At 41.7% G+C, this 20,739-nt stretch overlaps 2 protein-coding genes across 8 annotated transcripts in view; both read right to left on the bottom strand.

The window, feature by feature from the left end:
• DST (dystonin) overlaps positions 1-20,739 on the bottom strand; it is a 732,471-nt gene that overhangs the window by 487,789 nt on the left and 223,943 nt on the right. The window lies entirely within an intron of this gene.
• On the bottom strand, positions 2,798-3,821 carry LOC141100571 (uncharacterized). The gene has a single exon (XM_073589132.1). The coding sequence runs from the start codon at positions 3,621-3,623 to the stop codon at positions 2,841-2,843; it is 783 nt and encodes a 260-aa protein (XP_073445233.1). The 5' UTR covers positions 3,624-3,821; the 3' UTR covers positions 2,798-2,840.

Genomic DNA, 20,739 nt, shown 5'->3' with positions numbered 1-20,739 from the left:
GGGATTTTCCGCTGCTTGATGGTTTGAGCAACTATTACATGATTGCACGAACGAGGTCACGTGCAACTAGATTTGTATCTGCTTCCCTTGACAGAAGCGATGAGAAGCAATGAGAACCTTCTGCAATGCATACTTGAAGTCACATGACAACTAATTTAACTGGCAAACAGCGCTAAATCCCTACAACTGATATACTATCCCAGTCGAATCCTAAGGGCTGAAAACAGTGGCCCACAGGCCACACCATACTCTCTCCCGCCAGCCGCCGCTTGCTCCTCAACATCACTGCTACCTTCATGCATTCAGCAAGGAATATACAGAGCTGCTGGCTCGATTATCCACCAATTAGCGTATGCGACTGAGACAGCAGGAACTGGGGGAACGAGAGCAAAGTGGAGTATGTGTTATTTTTCAGGGAGGCTATACGGGGGCTCATAGCCTATATATATATATAAAGGCTATGTGAGGGTTCATACTGCATTTAGCAGGCTATGTGGGGGATTATACTGTATATAAAAAGCTATGTGGGGGTTCATACTGTATTTAGGAGGCTATGTTGGGGCTTATACTGTATATATGGGGCTATGTGAGGGCTCATATTGCATATAGAGGGGTTATCTGGGGGATCACACTATACATAGAGAAGTTATGTGGGGGCTTATACTGTATATAGGGGACTATGAGAACTAATACTGTATGAGGGGGTTATGTGGGGTCTGACACTGTATAGACAGACTATGCGAGTGCTCACACTCTATATTGGGGCTGTGTGTGGGCTTACACTGTATACAAGGGAGCGGTGTGTGGGCTCATACTATATATAGAGGGTTTCCAGCCTACTTAATTCTGCTCAATATTAAGTGACACAATTATCTTATTGCAGTATTAATTGTAACTAATATGTTAATATTAATATTGAGCATAATTAAATTCGGCATATAGATTCGTCCATCCACAATAACCCAGTCTCTCATGTGGCCCTCGGGAATATAAATTGCCCACTTCTGCTATCGACAATAACCAATCCATTTTGGGCCAGGCTAATTCATCTTACCAACAGACATTAACTGGACAGATAATATGATATTATTAAACTTAATACTGTCGCAAACTTGGTGTCTACCATAGCAAAAAAAACTTTACTGTTCATTTTTTGTAAAAACCCATACATATAGCATATATCACATCCCACAGCACTTCATAAGCATCATTGCAGAAAGTGCAACAACTACGACTATTAGGGTCTTATTCAAATCTCCGATTTTGGTGCAGAATGTCCATGTTCTTGTGACATCAGCCTTTTGAAAGCCACTGTATACTATTGTGTACAATAAAAACTCTGAAATAGCCCTCTAAAGTCCCAAAGAAGACTCTAAACAGGGTTGTCCAGTACTATAAAATGTTTTGCTACCTAACCATCTACAGCAACGCAGCATGTCTGTAATACACAGAAATTTCATTTGAAAAGAAAACCCATACATCTGGCAAAACTTTCTATTTTATATGCGATGGAGATGGAGGAGAGAGAATAAAGGAGGAAGGTGATTTGGTGAGATGTAGACTAGCCTGTAATAGTATATAACACAATTACGGTAAATGTAGCATCATTGTTGCTAGGAAATACCCAACATGATGGTCCTAAAAAGGAATCAAGTACTTGAGGGCATGTAAAGGGGTTTTGCTTCAAAACATGAGGGGGGAATTTATTAACCCAACATGTTATGGTGGTGCCAGCTGTGTGCCTAGAACAGATAACTTTAATCCCTGGTGGTCAACCACTAAGATGCCGCTGTCAGTCACGGATTAGATCTAGGGATGGTGGTTGGGAAAGCGCAAAATCCATGCTCTTGCCACATCAGCCACATTTACCAGGCACCAGTGTGTTAAGGCCGCGGTTGCAGCTGAGCAGCGCAAGCATTGCTCTGCTAAAACATAGGTCTGCTGACTCTTGTATTCTTGCTACCTTTTGTTTTGTTCTTGCATTTCGGTAGTTAAATTCTATTAGGTGTCTTCTGAGGGCAGGGCTGGGGCTCCTTTCTATTTAAACCGCCTGCAGTCAGTCCATGGCTGCCAGTTATAGCCGTTTCTGCAGTAGTATTAGTGACTCTTCTGTTATTGACCCCGGCCTGATCTCCCCTCTTTCCGATCGATCCTGCCTCTTTTTTGGATTCCCTAGTCATGATGTGGCTTTCCTGGCTTCCCTTTGCTTGCCAGTCCTATTGGCCGGCAATCCAGCACTACTGCCCTTAATGCCAATTTTGTTAGTGTTTAGAATGCTAATACACTTGTGTATGGAGGAGGCCTAAAGCCGTACTTACAAATACTTAATGTTACACACTTTCATTTTATAGCAAAACAGTATATATAATAATCTTAATGCAAACCTGCACTGGAACAAGAAGTAACCATAAGGATTTCTTTGTAGCATTTACATTATAGATAAAAACATAAAAAAATTGCAGTGCAGCACTATCTATTAGCCAGTACAACTATCAACACCGATCGTTCGCACGGTCACATATAGCATTGGGTTACTGCTCAGACAGTAGGCAGTACTACCAACTGCCCTTGTAATGACTTCTTCGGTATGCCCAAGGACACTGCTCAGTCACAATAGCAGTGTCGGTGTGTATTGACCTTTACATTTCAGTTCAGCCTAAAACTCCATGTCTGTTACTAACCACACAGCTCCGTGTGTCCTACACAAGTGCCCTAAATACCAGAGTTCAGCTGCTGGCAGCTATTCCTGTGCAACTGTGAAGGTCTTAGGCATAAGATTTACTAGTTTGCAGTAGCTTTATTATGATCTCGGGAGCTTGTGTTAACCATTTATCATGCTGTTACTCAGTAAACATTTGGAACAGACATGCATTCAAGATGTGGCACAGGAGAAGCAGATTATTGGCACTCGTTCTAGTTACCTGGCAAGCCGGGGAGGGAGCACAGTGCACCTGCTCATCTTTTGGCACGTGAGATGGAGATATGGCATATGAAGGCCTCGCAATCTCACCAGCTGTGAAGTACCTGGCATACACAACACAATCACTGCTCTTCACTTTTGTCACCCCCTCCACATCACTTTTGCTTCGTTCTTCAAAAAAGCAACTTGTCCGAGTTTTCCATTGTGCAGTCACGCGGTCAATGGACGACAGGCTAGAAGCCTTTCTCTGAGGACAGACATCCGCATAAGGAAGGAATGTTAATTTATTTGGAATGTTTGGGAAAGAAAGTTGTCTGGTCACAGCAAAGTTATCCAGAGGAATAACTGCCTTTTGTGCAGTCGGCTTAGTGTGTCGATCACAGTGAAATATCACAGCACTGTCCTCGGCTGAGGATCTACTGCTGGAGCCATGCTCGGGGGACCTCTGTCCATCACTGGTACCTCTGGGGTAAGCACCAGACACCACTAAATCCTCAGGGTTACATCCATCTTCTGTCTTCTCCACAACATCATTTGTGGCTTCAGCTCCGTCACAAGTCTCTGGCTCTTTCCTTTTGTCGGATTTTCTTCTTTTGAAAAACTTTCTTCCTGAAGAATTCTTAGCAGGAGTGAAAGGAGCCTTTGCTGGATCAATATAGCACTCCTCCTTCTCAGCTCGCACACATCCACAGACATTGCCCATTTGTAGAAGAGTCAGATCACATCTCACTGTACCAAATGGTACAAAGAATGTATTCCGAATCTCAGACACGGAGCAGCAAAGTCAGACAAGCATCCTGATTCTTCCCAGAGATCACTCCCTAGCTCTGCTGGAAGCAGCCATGTTGGTAGCTGAGAAATGCACACGTAATAAATGTCATGGCAGTGTGCCCAGCCCAGGCCTGTGTCTGATTAGACGCTGACTTATTTCTGGCCACCAATCCTCTTAGACAAACATATAATTGCCTGTGTGCTAAAGTATGAGGTACGACAGATTAGCCGTCACAGGCAGGGCACAAGCCGCATGTGACTGAGAAGTGCCACATACATCTCACTTCATGCACTTAATGCGCCGATGTCACAGAGAATGACTCATATTAACCTTTGGAACCATTACCTGGAGTTACCGGGAACAAATAAAACAGAAAATGAGGTAAATGACTTATGTTTATAAGTTATGGGGGATGGGAACATAATCTCCAAATGACACCTCTGTGAATAAAAATGGAAGCAGGGTAGTCTGATGGTGAGGGAAAGGGAAAACGTTAGGCTGGAGGGATACACAGACATTCTTTGGGGGCATTTTGTGTTTCTAAACAATGCTCCTTTCTTTGTGGGGCATTGGGGGAGGATTACTGTTGTTTTCCTTTTAGGGTCAGTAGCATTACTGTCAGTTCTAGGAGGTTTTCCCATAGGCTACTCTATAAGCTTTAGGATAATATAAAAAAATTGTACGTTACTAAATGGAAAGAAAAATAATGCTAAAAATGCAAAGGCAAAACACTTTAAATTCATGGTGTTGGCTTTCTTTTTTTTTTTTACTAGTATTCAAAAATTTATAAAAGTGTGCCCCACTGAACAACTTCTATGCAAATTGAATATGATGGCCTATTCTGAGAAACCGAATTTGAATTTTGGAAGATTAATTTACCCATCACTATTCTCTACCTGTACCGTGGTCTGTAATAATACATACCTGTGCTTCATGTACTGTACTGCTATCTACCTGCACTACATGTACTGTACTGTTCTCTAATTGTACATTATTGCTCTCCATCTGTGCTACATTTACTATACTATTGTTTTCCCTGTAAAACTTGTATTTTACTGCTATTTAATATTGTACTGCACATACAGTAGTTGCAGTGCATTCTACCTATACTACATGTACTGTACTGCTTTTTACCTTTATTCCATGCAATATTTACAATCACTACTATAGGAACTTTACAGATGTCTAAGGGTATGTGCACACGCTGCGGATTCTGCTGCGTTTCCGCAGCGTTTTTGGCTCTGCAGAAACGCAGCAGATTTTGCTGCGTTGTACAGTACCTTTATTTCCTATGGAAATAAAAAAAAGCTGTGCACATGCTGCGGATTTTTCCGCGCGGTTTTGCTGCGGTTTACAATTCGCAGCATGTCAATTGTTTGGTGCAGAAACGCTGCGGTTTTACACCTCATCCATTATGAGGTGTAAAACCGCAGAAAAAACGCAGATAATCCGCAGATAATCCGCAGAAAAACCGCAGCACTTTGTCCTGCGGATTTCCTGCGGTTTTCTCTACAAAATCCGCAGAGACTAAAAACTACGTGGGAACATACCCTAACTGTGCTTCATTTACTACAGTGCACTCCACCTATACCAAGTTTTTCTTATTTCAGTGCTACATGTACTATGCTGATTTTTTTTAACCTGCACTACATATACTGTACTCATAATGAATGCTATATTACTGCACAAAGGGTACTGTACTGCTTTCTAAGAGTATGTGCTCACAATCAGTAAAAACCCTGTGGGTTGGACGCTGCGTACCTGTGCAGCGGCCAACTCGCAGCATCAGCTGTTACAGCATATTGGATGGGATTTCAAGAGACACCTGCGGCTCACCTGCAGGCGTCACCCATAAAATGTATTGGATGCAGTGAATCTGCATGGTTCAATGTACATGTCGATTCCCTTGCGTTCAATAGATAGCAGCGCTTTGGAGGCAGGAAACATGCACTGCATCCTTTTTTAATAATATACACTGTTTACACCATCCAGGATTGTGTATATAACCTCCTGCCACCAACCAAGAAAAATATTTACAACAACTTTCAACAATTCTTTTTAACATTTTAACTTAGAGGGAATCTGTCACTGCTCCATCTAAGAGCAGCATGATATACGGAAAAAGACCTGATTGCAGTGATGTGTCACTTACCGGGACTGCATGCTGTCATTTTGATAAAATTACTGTTTTATCTGCTACAAATCTACTAGTTCTCTGAATGTTGAGCTCTGTATAACCCGCCCACACCACTGATTGACATCTTACTGTGGACACTGTGCATAGGCAGAAAGCTGCCAATCAGTGGTGGGGGCAGGGTTAGACAGAGCTCATGAATATGATTTACTACCTAGCAGATGGTTTACTAATCCCACAGTGATAATCTCCTGCTGCTAAAACAGTAATTTTATCAAAGCTACAGTAAGCAGCCCAGTAAGTGACACATTGTTGGAATCAGATTATCTACCCCTACATTATGCTTCTCTCAGACTAGATGGCAAAAATCTGGAGACAAATCCCCTTTAATACTGAATTTGATTTGAAGTGCTCTTATAAAGACAGTAACAAAACTATAATCTGATATTATTCCTGGCAACAGCAACATATCTAGTGTGAAACAATAAAGGAAGAATCGCTCATTACTTAGGAAACAATTTTATAGTGACATGCTGAAGGTGAGACCTAATTTTAGCGCCTTCTCCATACATTAGACAGAAGAGAGACAGAAGTGAGCAGGTGGCTTCTATTTCAGAAAGTCAATCTTATTGCTATGGCATTGGTAAATAGAAATCATAGCTCAAGCGGAACATATATTCAGCTTGTTATTTTAATAAGCAGAGCAAAATGTTCTACATGTCACTTATATAGAGAATATCAATATTTTAATTTCCTGGAATATGCCACAGCGTGTGAGATTTCACCAGGAAAGCTTATGATCCAAAGCAGTCTAACAAAACCCTAGCCACACTGTCCAGGCTCTTTAAGACCCAACTGTATGTCTAAACCCTAAGGGTAAGTTCACACTGGGCATTTCTCTGCATTTTTTTCTGCAGCAAAACCTGATTTCCTGGCAGGAAAGAACCTGCGGCAAAAATGCATGTTTTGGTGCGTTTTTGTTGCATTTTTTTTCATGCGCTTTAGGGGCTAACTTGTATTTCTTTCTGCATGCTAATAAAGTTGAGTGCTCTCAGAGGAAAAAAAAATTACTTACTGTAGAACCGTACCTCTAAATCCTTTGAAAAGCCGGCAATTCATATGCCATGTACAGTAAAATCCCACTGACAGGTTAGAATAGAATAAATAGATACATATACACACAGCTCCGGCAAAAATTTAGAGACCACTGCACAATTTTCAGTTCGTCTGATTTTTCTCTTTATTTTTGAGTAAAATGTAAATGTCTTTTATTCTATAAACTACTGACAACATGTCTTCACATTTCCAGACACTAAATTTTGTATTTATTTTCAGAAAATGAGAAATGGTCAAAATAACAAAAAAATGCAGTGCTTGCAGACCTCAAATGATGCTAAGAAAACAAATTCATAATAATTTAGAAACAACAATACTAATGTTTTAACTCAGGAAGAGTTCAGAAATCAATATTTTGCGGAATAACCATGATTTTTAATCACAGCTTTCATGCGTCTTGGCATGCTTTCCACCAGTATTTCACACTGCTTTTGGGTGACCTTATGCCACTCCTGGTACAAAAAATAAAGCAGTTCTTCTTTGTTTGATCACTTATGACTATCCATCTTCCTCTTGATTACATTCCAGGGGTTTTCAATGGGGTGTAGGTCTGGAGATTGGGCTGGCCATGACAGGGATTTGATGTGGTGGTCCTTCATTCACACATTGATTGACCTAGCTGTGTGGCATGGAGCATTGTCCTGCTGGAAAAACCAGTCAGCAGAGTTAGGGAACATTGCCTGATCAGAAGGAATCAACTGTTTTTCCAGGATAACTTTGTATGTGGCTTGATTCATACGTCCTTCGCAAAGATTAACCTGCCCAATTCCAGCCTTGCTGAAGCATCCCAAGATGCCATCTTAGAAATTTTAGGGATGGAGGCAACATGACACTCACTATATCCGTCTGCTAGTAAAGCCAGAAATGAGCCCTTCTTTTCCTCACTCAAGACTTTTCTTTTCAACTCCTTTGCCATGGTTAAAAGTTATTTTGTCATTCCTATTACTTCTGGGATATTACTAGCGCTTGTTTTGCCATCCAGCTTGTCCTATTGCAAGAGCATTTGTGAACACCACAGCAGGGGTTTTTTTTATACTTTCCTTCCTTAACCCCTTAAGCCCCAAGGGAGGTTTGCACGTTCATGACCGGGCCAATTTTTACAATTCCGACCACTGTCCTTTTATGAGGTAATAACTCTGAAACGCTTTCATGGATCCCGGTGATTCTGACATAGTTTTCTCGTGACATATTGTACTTCATGTTAGTGGTAAAATTTCATTCATATAACTTGCGTTTATTTGTGAAAAAAATGGAAATTTGGCGAAAATTTTGAAAATTTCGCAATTTTCCAAATTTGAATTTTTATGCCCTTAAATCACAGAGATACGGCACACAAAAAACTTAATAAGTAACATTTCCCACATGTTTACTTTACATCAGCACAATTTTGGAACCAAAATTTTTTTTTGTTAGGACGTTACAAGGGTTAAAAATTGACCAGCGATTTCTCATTTTTGCGACACCATTTTATTTTTACGGACCACATCACATTTGAAGCCATTTTGAGGGGTCTATATGATAGAACATACCCAAAAGTGATACCATTCTAAAAACTGCACCCCTTAAGGTGCTCAAAACCACATTCAAGAAGTTTATTAACCCTTTAGGTGCGTCACAGGAATTTTTTGAATATTTAAAAAAAATGAACATTTAACTTTTTTTCACAAAAAAAATACTTCAGGTTCAATTTTTTTTATTTTACCAAGGGTAACAGGAGAAATTGAACTGCAAAAGTTATTGTGCAATTTGTCCTGAGTACGCTGATACCTGATATGTGGGGGGAACCACTGTTTCGGCGAATGGCAGAGCTCAGAATGGAAGGAGCGCCGTTTGCCGTTTTCAATGCAAAATTGGCTGGAATTCAGATCTGGCGCCATGTCACGTTTGGAGAGCCCCTGATGTACCTAAACAGTGGAAACCCCCCACTAGTGACCCCATTTTGGAAACTAAACCCCTCCAAGGAACTTATCTAGAAATGTGGTGAGAACTTTGAACCCACAAGGGCTTCACAGAAGTTTATAAAGTACAGTGGTACAATTAAAAAATCATAATTTTTCCACAAAAATGATCTTTTCACCCTCAATTCTTATTTTTCCAAGGGTACCAGGACCCTAAGGTTATTGTGCAATTTGTCCTGAGTACGCTGATACCCCACATGTGGGTGTAAATGACTATTTGGGCGCATGGCAGAGCTCGGAAGGGAAGCAGCGCCATTTGACGTTTTTGGCTGGAATTGAGATCGGACACCATGTCGCGATTGGAAAACCCCTGATGTACCAAAACAGTGGAAACCCCCCACAAATGACACCATTTTGGAAACTAGACCCCCAAGGAACTTATCTAGATGTATGGTGAGAACTTTTAACCCCCAAGGGCTTCACAGAAGTTTATAACATACAGCCGTACAATTAAAAAATCATATTTTTTCCACAATCATCTTTTCACCCTCAATTCTAATTTTTCCAAGGGTAACAGGACCCTAAAAGATATTGTGCAATTTGTCCTGAGCGCGCTGTTACCCCACATGTGGGGGTAAACCACTATTTGGGCACATGGCAGAGCTTGGTAGGGAAGCAGCGCCATTTGACGTTTTTGGCTGGAATTGAGATCGGACACCATGTCACGTTTGGAAAGCCCCTGATGTACCAAAACAGTAGAAACCCCCCAGAAATGACACCATTTTGGAAACTAGACCCCCCAAAGAACTTATCTAGATGTGTGGTGAGCACTTTGAAGCCTCCAGTGCTTCACAGAAGTTTATAACGCCCGGGCGTGAAAATAAAAAAATCATATTTTTTCCACAAACATGATCTTTTAGTCACCAATTTCTTTATTTTTCCAAGGGTACAAGGAGAAATTGGACCCCAAAAGTTGTTGTCCAATTTGTCCTGAGTACGCTGATACCTCATATGTGGGAGAAAACTACTGTGTGGGCACACGTCGGGGCTCGGAAGGGAAGTAGTGACGTTTTGGAATGCAGACTTTGATGGAATGGTCTGCGAGTGTCATGTTGCTTTTGGAGAGCCCCTGATGTACCTAAACAGTGGAAACCCCCCACAAATGACCCCATTTTGGAAACTAGACCCCCTAAGGAACTTATCTAGATGTGTGGTGAGCACTTTGAACCCCCAAGGGCTTCACAGAAGTTTATAATGCCCAGGCATGAAAATAAAAAAATCGTATTTTTTCCACAAACATGATCAATTAGTCTCCAATTTTTTTATTTTCCCAAGGGTAACAGAAGAAATTGGACCCCAAAAGTTGTTGTGAAATTTGTCCCGAGTACCCTGATACCTCATATGTGGGAGAAAACTACTGTATGGGCACACGTCGGGGCTCGGAAGGGAAGTAGTGACGTCCTGGAATGCAGACTTTGATGGACTGGTCTGCGGGTATCATGTGCATTTGGAGAGCCCCTGATGTACCTAAACCATTGAAACTCCCCACAAGTGACCCCATTTTGAAAACAAGACCCCCCACGGAATTTATCTAGATGTGTGGTGAGCACTTTGAACCCCCAAGTGCTTCACAGAAGTTTATAACGCCTGGGCGTGAAAATAAAAAAATCATTTTTTTCCACAAAAATGATATTTTTGCCCCCAATTTTTTATTTTCCTAAGGGTAACAGGACAAATTGGACCCCAGAAGTTGTTTTGCAATTTGTCCTGAGTATGCTGATACCCTACATGTGGGGGTAAAACACTGTTTGGGCGCATGGCAGAGCTTGGAAGGGAAAGAGCACCATTTGACTTTTTCAACGCAGAATTGGCTGGAATTGAGATCAGACGCCATGTTGCATTTGGAGAGCCCCTGATGTGCCCAAACAGTGGAAACCCCCTAATTATAAGTCCAACCCTAACCTCAACACACCCCTAACCATAATCTCAGCCCTAACCCTAGCCCTAACCATAACCCTAGCCCTGGCCCTAACCCTAGCCCTAACGGAAAAATGGAAATAAATACATTTTATTTTAGTTTTATTATTTTTCCCTAACTAAGGGGGTGATAACGGGGGGTTTGATTTACTATTTATGGCGGTTTTTATGTTTGGCAGCTGTCACACGCTAAAAGACGCTTTTTATTGTAAAAATAGTTTTTGCATCACCACATATTGAGAGCTATAATTTTTCCGTATTTTGACCCACCGAGTCATGTGAGGTCTTCTTTGCGGGACGAGTTGAGGTTTTTATTGGTACCATTTTCGGGCACGTGACATTTTTTGATCGCTTTTTATTCCGATTTTTGGGCCGCAGAATGAACAAAAACCAGCGTTTCATGAATTTCTTTTGGGGGGGTGCGTTTACACCGTTCCGCGTGCGGTAAAATTGATAAAGCGGTTTTATTCTTCGGGTCAGTACGGTTACAGCGATACCTCATTTAGGTTTTTGTTTATGTTTTGGCGGTTTTATGCAATGAAAACTATTTTACATAAAAAATAATTATTTTTGCATCGCTTTATTCTGCGAGCTATAACTTTTTTATTTTTTTGCGGATGACGCTGTATGGCAGCTCCCTTTTGGCGGGACAAGCTGACGTTTTCAGCGGTACCATGGATATTTATATGCGTCTTTTTGATCGCGCGTTATTGCACTTTTTGTTCGGTGGTATGATAATAAATCATTATTTTTTGCTTAGTTTTTTATTTTTATTTTTTAAGGGGTTCACTAAAGGGGTTAACTAATGGGACAGTGTTATAGGGCAGGTCGTTACGGACGCGGCGATACTAAATATGTGTACTTTTATTGTTTTTTTTTCCAAAAAATGAATTTATTGGGGAATTTTTTTTTTATTTTTTTTTTACTAATTTATTTGGCGATTTTTTTAAAATTATTTTTACACTTTTTTTTTTTAACTTTATTACATTGTCCCAGTTGGGACATCACTGTCCTGTGACAGATCGCTGATCTGTCACATCACAGATCACTGTGACAGATCAGCGATCTGTCACAGGCATAGACGCAGACTTCCTCATGCCTGCGCTTTGCAGGCACTGAGGAAGCCAGCTCCCTACAGGCCCCCGAAGGTCCCCGTCGCCATCTTGGATCCGGGGGCCCGTAGGGAAAGAGCCCCCCGCAGCAGCGCTGCACATTGCGCTGCCGTGGGGGGCTCAGGGAAGCACGAAGGGATCCCCCTCCCTGCCGATGCTTCCCTTTAACCCCCGGTACACCGCGATCGTGTTTGATCGCGGTGTACAAGGGGTTAACGTGTCGGGGGCGGTCCGTGACCACCCCTGACACATTGTGCCGGGTGTCAGCTGTGATTATCACAGCTGACACCCGGCAGCGATCAACGGCGCTCACCACGTGGGCGCCGCTGATCGTCGCTATGACGTACTATCCCGTCCCTGGGAATTAAGTCCCAGGGCACATGGACGGGATAGTACGTCATATGGCAGAAAGGGGTTAAATAAGATTTGGTTCAGTTGATCACCTAATCAGAAGCACATTAAGTAGAATGAGGTGTCCTCTGGTTGGAATTCAACTGACACTGGAATGGAATAACTGTCAGAAAGGTAGAGAAGCTGATTTTTATAAAACTGTGCAGTGGCCTCTTAATTTTTGCCAGAGCTGTATATACACATAGAATACATAGATATATAGATGTCAGTGACACACACACATATATATATATGTATATACTGTATATTACATAGATAGATTGAAGAAAAACCGGCAATTCTTGTGCCGTGTACTGTAAAATCACAGCAGTAGGCCAAGAGGATAGAAGTAATGGATTACACACAGTATATGCATATAGAACAGACAGATATATAGTTATCAGGGACATATACAATTAGTACCTGATAACTAGTACAGTGTGTATGAAGCTTACTGTACATGTATTTAATTATTAAAAGACTATTTTTCAGAAAAAAATGGTGTGGCTCCTGCGCATATTTTTCGTAACCAGCAGAGGGAAAGCCGAAGACTAGTGCAGATGTTTATAGCCTGGGAAGGGGGTAATACCCATTGAGCTTCCCAGGCCATTAATATCAGCTCACAGCTGTGTACCTAGCCGTTATTGGCTATTAAAATGGGGAACCCTAAAAAAAGACATAGGGTCCCCCCTCTAATTAATAACCAGCAAAGACTATGCAGACAGCTGCGTGCTGATATTAATAGCCTAGGAAGGAGCCAATTCTGACTTGCGCTCTAGCGGTGGCAAGTGGGGTGATAGTTGGGGGCTGTTGATGTCACCTTTGTATTGTCAGGTGACATCAAGCCCCGAGGATAGTAATGGAGAGGCGTCAATAAGATGCCTCCTTTACTAACCCCATAGTAACATTGTAAGAAAACAGACACCAAGAAAAAAAATCCTTTAATTGAAAGAATGACAGACTCACTTAATAATCTTAATTAAACCATACTTACGACCTCGCCTAATTCCAAGGAAGCCCCCGTTCTCCTGTAGTAAACCAAAAATAAAAAACAACAATATCCTTCACCTATCTGTCGTTCTGTCCCACGCCGTAATCCATGTCTGGGGGATAAATAGTTTTCATCCTGGACGGTGGCAAGATGCGACCATCCAGGCTGAGAACCACTGGTGAATGAGCTGCTGCGAGCGCAGCCTAAGATGTCACTGAGGCTGCATTTCCAGCCGGGCTGAACTGAGGTGACCTCGGTGCAGAGGCGATTTCACCGGGAGAATTTCACTGCGGTAAATTTGAACTGCAGTGAACTCGCCTCGGCACCGTACGAATTTCTCACGGTGCTAGGGGGAATCACCGAGGTCACTGCAGTTCAGCCCAGATAGGAACAGAGCCTCAGTGACAGGAGGTAACTTCGATGATGTCACCGACGGTCACTGACGCTGCTCTCCCAGCAGCTCATTCACCATTGGTTCTCAGCCTGGATATTCATATCTTGGCATCATCCAGGTTTATTTCTAATAAACTACTTTATTCTGGCTGTCTCTTTATTTACAATATAACTATAGGATTAGTAATGGATAGGTGTCTTATAGACGCCTCTCCATTACTAAGCCGTAGGCTTGATGTCACCTGACAATACAAAGGTGACATCAACCTCACAAACATGAACCCCACTTGCCACCGCTACAGAATTGGCGAGAATTGGCGCATCTAAATGATGAACCTTTTCTGGGCAGCTGTGGGCTGCAATTTTTAGGCTGTGGGGGCCAATATCCATGGCCCCTTACCAGCCTGAGAACACCAGCCCCCAGGTGTCGGCTTTAGCAAGGCTGGTTGGTAAAAAAGGGGGTGACCCCACGCCAAGTTTTAAAAATTTATTTAAATAATTTTAAAAAACAGAGCGGGGACCCCTCTATTCTTTATAACTAGCATTGTTAAGCAGCCCCCAGCTGTGAGTTTTGCCTGGCTTGTAAACAAAAATAGCGGGGAACACACGCACGTTTTTTCTTTTAATTATTTACTGACAGCACAGGAGACGGCTAATGAATACACCCACCAGCTGCTCCTGCTCTCACTGTTATTAGCGGCAGTAGGTGTTGGATAATGGGAGCAGTGGTCCCATCAGCTAACACCAGTGACCAGAGGTAAACTGTATACCTCTGATCACAGCTGAGCATTTACAACCGTGGCTCTTACCGGCGGGGACAGTTTCCCCGCCAATCAGAAGCGCTGTTGGCAGCGCTGTCATGCATATGACAGCGTGTCAAACACTGTATTGTCGGGCTCCCCATTCAAGTAAATGGGGTTTGGGTCCGCTCTGCTGGATGACAGCCTGTATGAACGCATCATGCTGCCTGCCATCTAGATGTAGCGGGGCTGATTGTGATGTCACATTCGGTGTCCTTGACTTTTCTGCAGCACATACAGTGCTGTGCAAATTAATTGGGACAAATCATTTTTTTAAGTAAAATAGTAAGATGGTTACCAGTCAGTGATTTAAACCAGTCTAATCTGCTTTGAAGAGGCACTCACACCTGTTCAAAACAGTTAAAACTGGTTTGAATCACTGAGGGGTAACCCAACTTACGATTTTACTTAAAAAAAATGCTTTGTCCTAATTAATTTGCACAGCATTGTATGCTGCAAAAAAAAGTCAACCTGCATATTTGCAGCATTTTTTCACCATCCATTCATTCAATGGGTGAGAAACGCTGAAAAAACACTGAAAGAAGTGATATGCTCTATGTCAAAAAAACGCTGCAAAGCACAAAATCCTGATGACAAAAAAAACAATGTGTGTGCATGAGATTTATGAAATCTCATAGGCTTTGCTGGTACTGTAAAAAGGAGCTGAAAATTAGCATACAAACCGCAGCAAGCATGCCCATTGTGAACAAACCCTAAATCAAGTTAATGGTTATTGCAGTCAGCAATATTTTAACTATAAGGCCGGGGTCACACTAACCGGCGCAAAATACGGTCCGTAGTTTACAGGCGTAATACGGATGAATGACCCCTAAATAGTGCTCCGTAGGTCATCCGTAAGCAAGGTGTGGTTGTGTATTTTGCGCATGTCTGCATCCGTATGTAATCCGTATGGCATCCGTATGGCGAGATTTTCTCGCCGCCTTGCAAAATGGACATATAATGGAGCCCTATGACAGGGTTTATAACAGAAACGAAAGAATAGATATAGACACATAGAATGCATATATATATATATATATATATATATATATATATATATATCTCCACACACAAGTCATTGAGACAAACATATATAAATATTTATATTTCACAGAGTTCTTCATAGCAGAATAGCCGCTAATTAAATTGGCGGCTTCTATCAAATCATTCCCCAACCCGACATGAAATGACACATAATTTACATTCAGTAAACCAATTCATTTCCTGTTTTTTTATATGTCCTTGACTAATAATTAGATGCGGGTTTGTGTGCAAAATTTGGGAGTTGTAGTTGTTATTATAAGGGGTTAATTTGTTTCTAAAAAATGCGTGGGCTTCCCATTACCCTGTAGCGGTAGCGAATGGGTTAATCTAACAAAGGGTTAATGTCACCTTACAATCGAATGGTGACATTAACCCTTTGCTAGATTAACCCACTCGCCACCAATATAGGGCAAAGGGAAGCCCACGCATTTTTTAACAACGAATTAACCCCTTAAAATAACAACAACAACTCCCAAATTTTGCACACAAACCCGCATCTAATTATTAGTCAAGGACATATAAAAAAACATGAAATGAAATGGTTTACTGAATGTAAACCATGTGTCATTTCATGTCGGGTTGGGTAAGGATTTGATAGAAGCCAGCAATTTAATTAGCGGCTATTCTGCTATGAAGAACTCTGTGAAATATAAATATATATATATATATATATATATGTTTGTCACAATGACATGTGTATATATATATATATATATATATATATATATATATATGTATTCTATGTGTCTATATCTATTCTTTCTTTCTTTATTAAACCTGTCAGTGTGAGTTTACTGTATAGCGCACTGAATTGCCGGCTTTTCTAAAAGACACCGGGTGCGTATTTCTCGCAAGTCACATGTGTGGTGTGTGTGTAATCCGTATTTTTTGCGCACCTATAGACTTGCATTGGCGTATTACGGGCGTTGTACGCTGACAATCGCAGCATGCTGCGATAGGCACGGACCGTAGAATACGCCCGAGAAATATACGGCTGTTGGGAGCAAACCCATAGAGAATCATTGGTCCTTGTCTAATGCGTGCTTTTAGCGCCTCGCACTCGTCCGTATTTCTCGCTAGTGTGACCCCGGCCTTAGGCCGGTGTCCTACTATGGTAGAATACGTCTGAGTGCTATGCGAGAAAACATTGCATGGCACTCGGCCCAGTGTTAATCTATGGGGCAGCTCACATTACTGTTTATTTTCTGGGAAACTTCAGCGTGCATGCTGCAATTGTCACCGAGACTCGACCGAGACTCGCCAATGCAAGCCTATTGGTGCGAGAGAAAAAAAAAAAAATCGCCCAGCACTTGGACCATGCAAGTGCTGTCTGATTTTTAAGCACTGGTGTCCTTTGAAAAGCCTGCAATTCATGTGCTGCGTACTGTAATATCAGAGTGACAGGTTAGAATAGAACAGATATACACCTGCTGACAGGTTCCCTATAAAATATACCTGTCGATTCAGAAAACTTGCAGCAGGATGTCTGCATCTCTCTAGACCCTCCCTCCTCTTCGTCAATTAGAATTTTATGAGGAGCAGCTGTCATCTCCTCTCAGTAAGGGCAGTTTCACACGTCAGTGTCTCCGGTACGTGTAGTGACAGTTTTCTCACGTACCGGAGACACTGACACACGTAGACACATTCGAATGAATGTGTCTATGCAGATGTCAGCGTGCTTTCACGGACCGTGTGAAAAACACGCTGACATGTCCGTTTTTGTGCAACAGCACGGATCACACGGACCCATACAAGTCAATGGGTCCGTGTAAACACGTACCGCACACGGATGCTGTCCGTGTGCGATCCGTGTGCGTTTTTAAAAGTCAAAGGGTTAACATTGAAAATAATTTTTCAAAAACACGGACACGGACAGAATACGGACAGCACACGGATGGTACACACATATGGATAGCACACGGATGGCATACGTATGCGCACGGACACGGATAGCTCCGGCACCGGTTTTTCCGGTACCGGAATTATCTGGACGTGTGAAACTGCCCTAAAGGGAAAACTCATTTATTCTACTGACAGATCAGAGACTAGATCTGGAGTGAGACCATATGTAGACCCAGATCACCACTGACCCCAATATCCTGACGTACACCTGATTAGAGATGAGCGAATTTGTTCGTTTTTTGTCCCCGAATCTGATTTTGACATATTCGTGCCATATTCGAACACTATCCGTGCCGAATGTATGTTCAATGATCGGTTCCAAATATATTCAGTAATTTCTACTCTCATTGACTCTAATGACGTTCGGCTGTGTTCGACGAATATTGAAAAAACAATATTAAATTCCGATTGTATTCAGGAACCGAATCCAAACAAATTCGCTCATCTCTACACCTGACATATCCCAAACTGTAGGACTTAAGATTTTAAACATTTAAGCTATGTACTCACGTATGCGGAAAATACCTGACTCCTTCCCAGGAAACGTGCGTTTTTTTCCGCACGTTTTCAGCGCATTTTTTGCACGTTTTTTTCCGGAGCATCCCCAGCTTCATAGAATATACTTACAAATGCGGATTTTTCTGCGAAATTAATGAGCATGCTGCGTTTTTTACCGCGATGCGTTTTTTTCGTGGAAAAAAAACGCATCAATATGCACAAAAAGTGCAGAATTCATTAACATTAATGGGATGCTTCTTGTAAAAGTTTTTTTAAGCGGTTTTGCCGGTAAGGCTACGTTCACACGTCGCGGTTTTTTTGCGTTTTCGTGGAGGTTTTAAACATGCGATTTTGCCGCGAAAACACGAAAAATAAGCATCCCATGCATTCCTATGGGATTCCGCAATGCTGTGCTAATGCTGCGTTTTTTTCCGCGGCGGAATCGCTTCGCGGTAAAAAAACGCAGCATGCTCATTAATTTAGCGGAATCGCGGCGATCCCGCACCCATAGGAATGCATTGTTCTGCTTACTTTCTTAAAGTGGCTGTGCACACCATGCGAATAGTAAGCAGAACATTTGCGGATGGTACCCACGTTCCGGAGGAGAGGAGACTCTCCTCGGGACTGTGGGTACCATATCCCTGTAAAAAATAGAATTAAAATAAAAAAATATTGTTATTCTTACCTTCTGACGTCCTGCGCAGCCTTCCCGCTTCTCTCCACGCTCCCGGTCCCAGTAATCCTTTGCGAGAATGACCGCGATGACGTTGCGATCTCGCGGGAGCACGACGTCTCGCAGTCATTCGCGCAAAGGATTACTGGGGCCGGGAGCATGGAGAGAGGCGGGAAGGCTGCGCGGGACGCCGAAAGGTAAGAATAACAATATATTTTTTTAATTATTTTTTACATCCTATCTTTTACTACTGATGCTGCATAGGCAGCATCAGTAGTAAAAAGTTGGTCACACTCGTCAAACACTATGTTTGACGAGTGTGACCAACCTTGGAAAACGCTAGCATTCTGCAAGCTAATTACGCTTGCAAAACGCTAGTTTTTCCGCGGGAAAATCGCGGGAATTTAAATGGAATCCGGAATTCTCGCGGTAATTTCCGCGAGAGTTCCGCTACGTGTGCACATAGCCTAAAAATGCTTTAAAAACGTGAAAAAAAACGCTTACGTGTGCACAGACCCTTAAAATTCTTACTGCTATACAGTGCCTTGGTAGATGCCAGTCATACACCATCTAATACTGACAGTGCTCACAGGTAAAAAAAGATTGTATAGGTCGATACATGTATATGTTTTTCTTATAAAGATTAGTGTAATGGATGTCTCTGACAGATACTATCATCATTCAGGATTTCACAAAAAAAAATATTAACCCCTTTACCCCCAAGGGTGGTTTGCATGTTAGTGACCAGGCCAATTTTTACAATTCTGACCACTGTCCCTTTATGAAGTAATAACGCTGGAACGCTTCCATGGATCCCAGTGATTCTGACAATGTTTTCTTGTGACATATTGTACTTCATGATAGTGGTAAAATTTCTTTGATACGACTTGCGTTTATTTGTGAAAAAAATGTAAATTTGGAGAAAAGTTCGCAATTTTCCAACTTTGAATTTTCATGCCCTTAAATCACAGAGATATTTCACACAAAATACTTAATAAATAACATTTCCCACATGTTTACTTTACATCAGCACAATATTGGAACCAAACATTTTTTTTGGGAAGTTATAAGGGTTAAAAGTTAAACAGCGATTTCTCGTTTTTACAAAACCATTTTTTTTTAGAGACCACATCGCATTTGAAGTCACTTTGAGGGGTCTATATGATAGAAAATACCCAAAAGCGACACCATTCTAAAAACTGCACCCCTGAAGGTGCTCAAAACCACATTCAAGAAATTTACTAACCCTTCAGGTGCTTCACAGGAATTTTTGGAATGTTTAAAAAAAAATGAACATCTAACTTTTTTCACAAAAAAATTACTTCAGATCAATTTTTTTTATTTTACCAAGGGTAACAGAAGAAACTGGACCCCAAAGGTTGTTGTACAATTTATCCTGAGTATGCTGACACCCCATATATGCAGGTAAACCAATGGGCGCACGGCAAAGCTCGGAAGGGAAGGAGCGCCAATGCAAAATTGGATGGAATTGAGATAGGACGCCGTGTCGCATTTGGAGAGCCCCTGATGTGCCTAAACAGTGGAAACCCCCCACAAGTGACACCATTTTGGAAACTAGACCCTTTAGGTACCTTATCTAGATGTGTATTGAGCACTTTGAACAACCAAGTGCTCTACAGAAGTTTATAACGTACAGCTGTAAAAATAAAAAATAATTTTTCTTTACAAAAATCATATTTTCGCACCAAATTTTTTATTTTTCCAAGGGTAACAGAAGAAATTGGATGGCAAAAATTGTTGTGCAATTTGTCCTGAGTACGTGGATACCCCATATGTAGGGTTAAACCACTGTTTCGGCGCATGGCAGAGCTCGGAAGGGAAGGAGCGCCGTTTTGCTTTTTCAAAGCAAAATTGGCTGAAATTGAGATTGGACGCCTTGTCGCGTTAGGAGAGCCCCTAATGTGCCTAAACAATCCCCCCACAAGACCCTCCAAGGAACTTATCTAGATTTGTGGTGAGGACTTTGAACCCCCAGGTGTTTCACTAAAGTTTATAACGCCTGGGTGTGAAAATAAAAAATCATATTTTTACCACAAACATGATCTTGCAGTCCCCAATTTTTTATTTTCCCAAGGATAACATGAGAAATTGGACCCCA

Source organism: Dendrobates tinctorius, unplaced genomic scaffold (genome assembly GCF_039654945.1).
Source record: "Dendrobates tinctorius isolate UK_male_01 unplaced genomic scaffold, ASM3965494v1 ptg000107l, whole genome shotgun sequence".
NCBI classification, from domain to species: domain Eukaryota; kingdom Metazoa; phylum Chordata; class Amphibia; order Anura; family Dendrobatidae; genus Dendrobates; species Dendrobates tinctorius.
The sequence above is the reverse complement of the archived record's forward strand: the minus strand, read 5'-3'. Positions and strand labels throughout refer to the sequence as shown.

Coding starts and splice junctions, on each gene's coding strand:
- LOC141100571 (XM_073589132.1), bottom strand. CDS start 3,623: ATGGGCAATGTCTGTGGATGTGTGCGAGCTGAGAAGGAGGAGTGCTAT.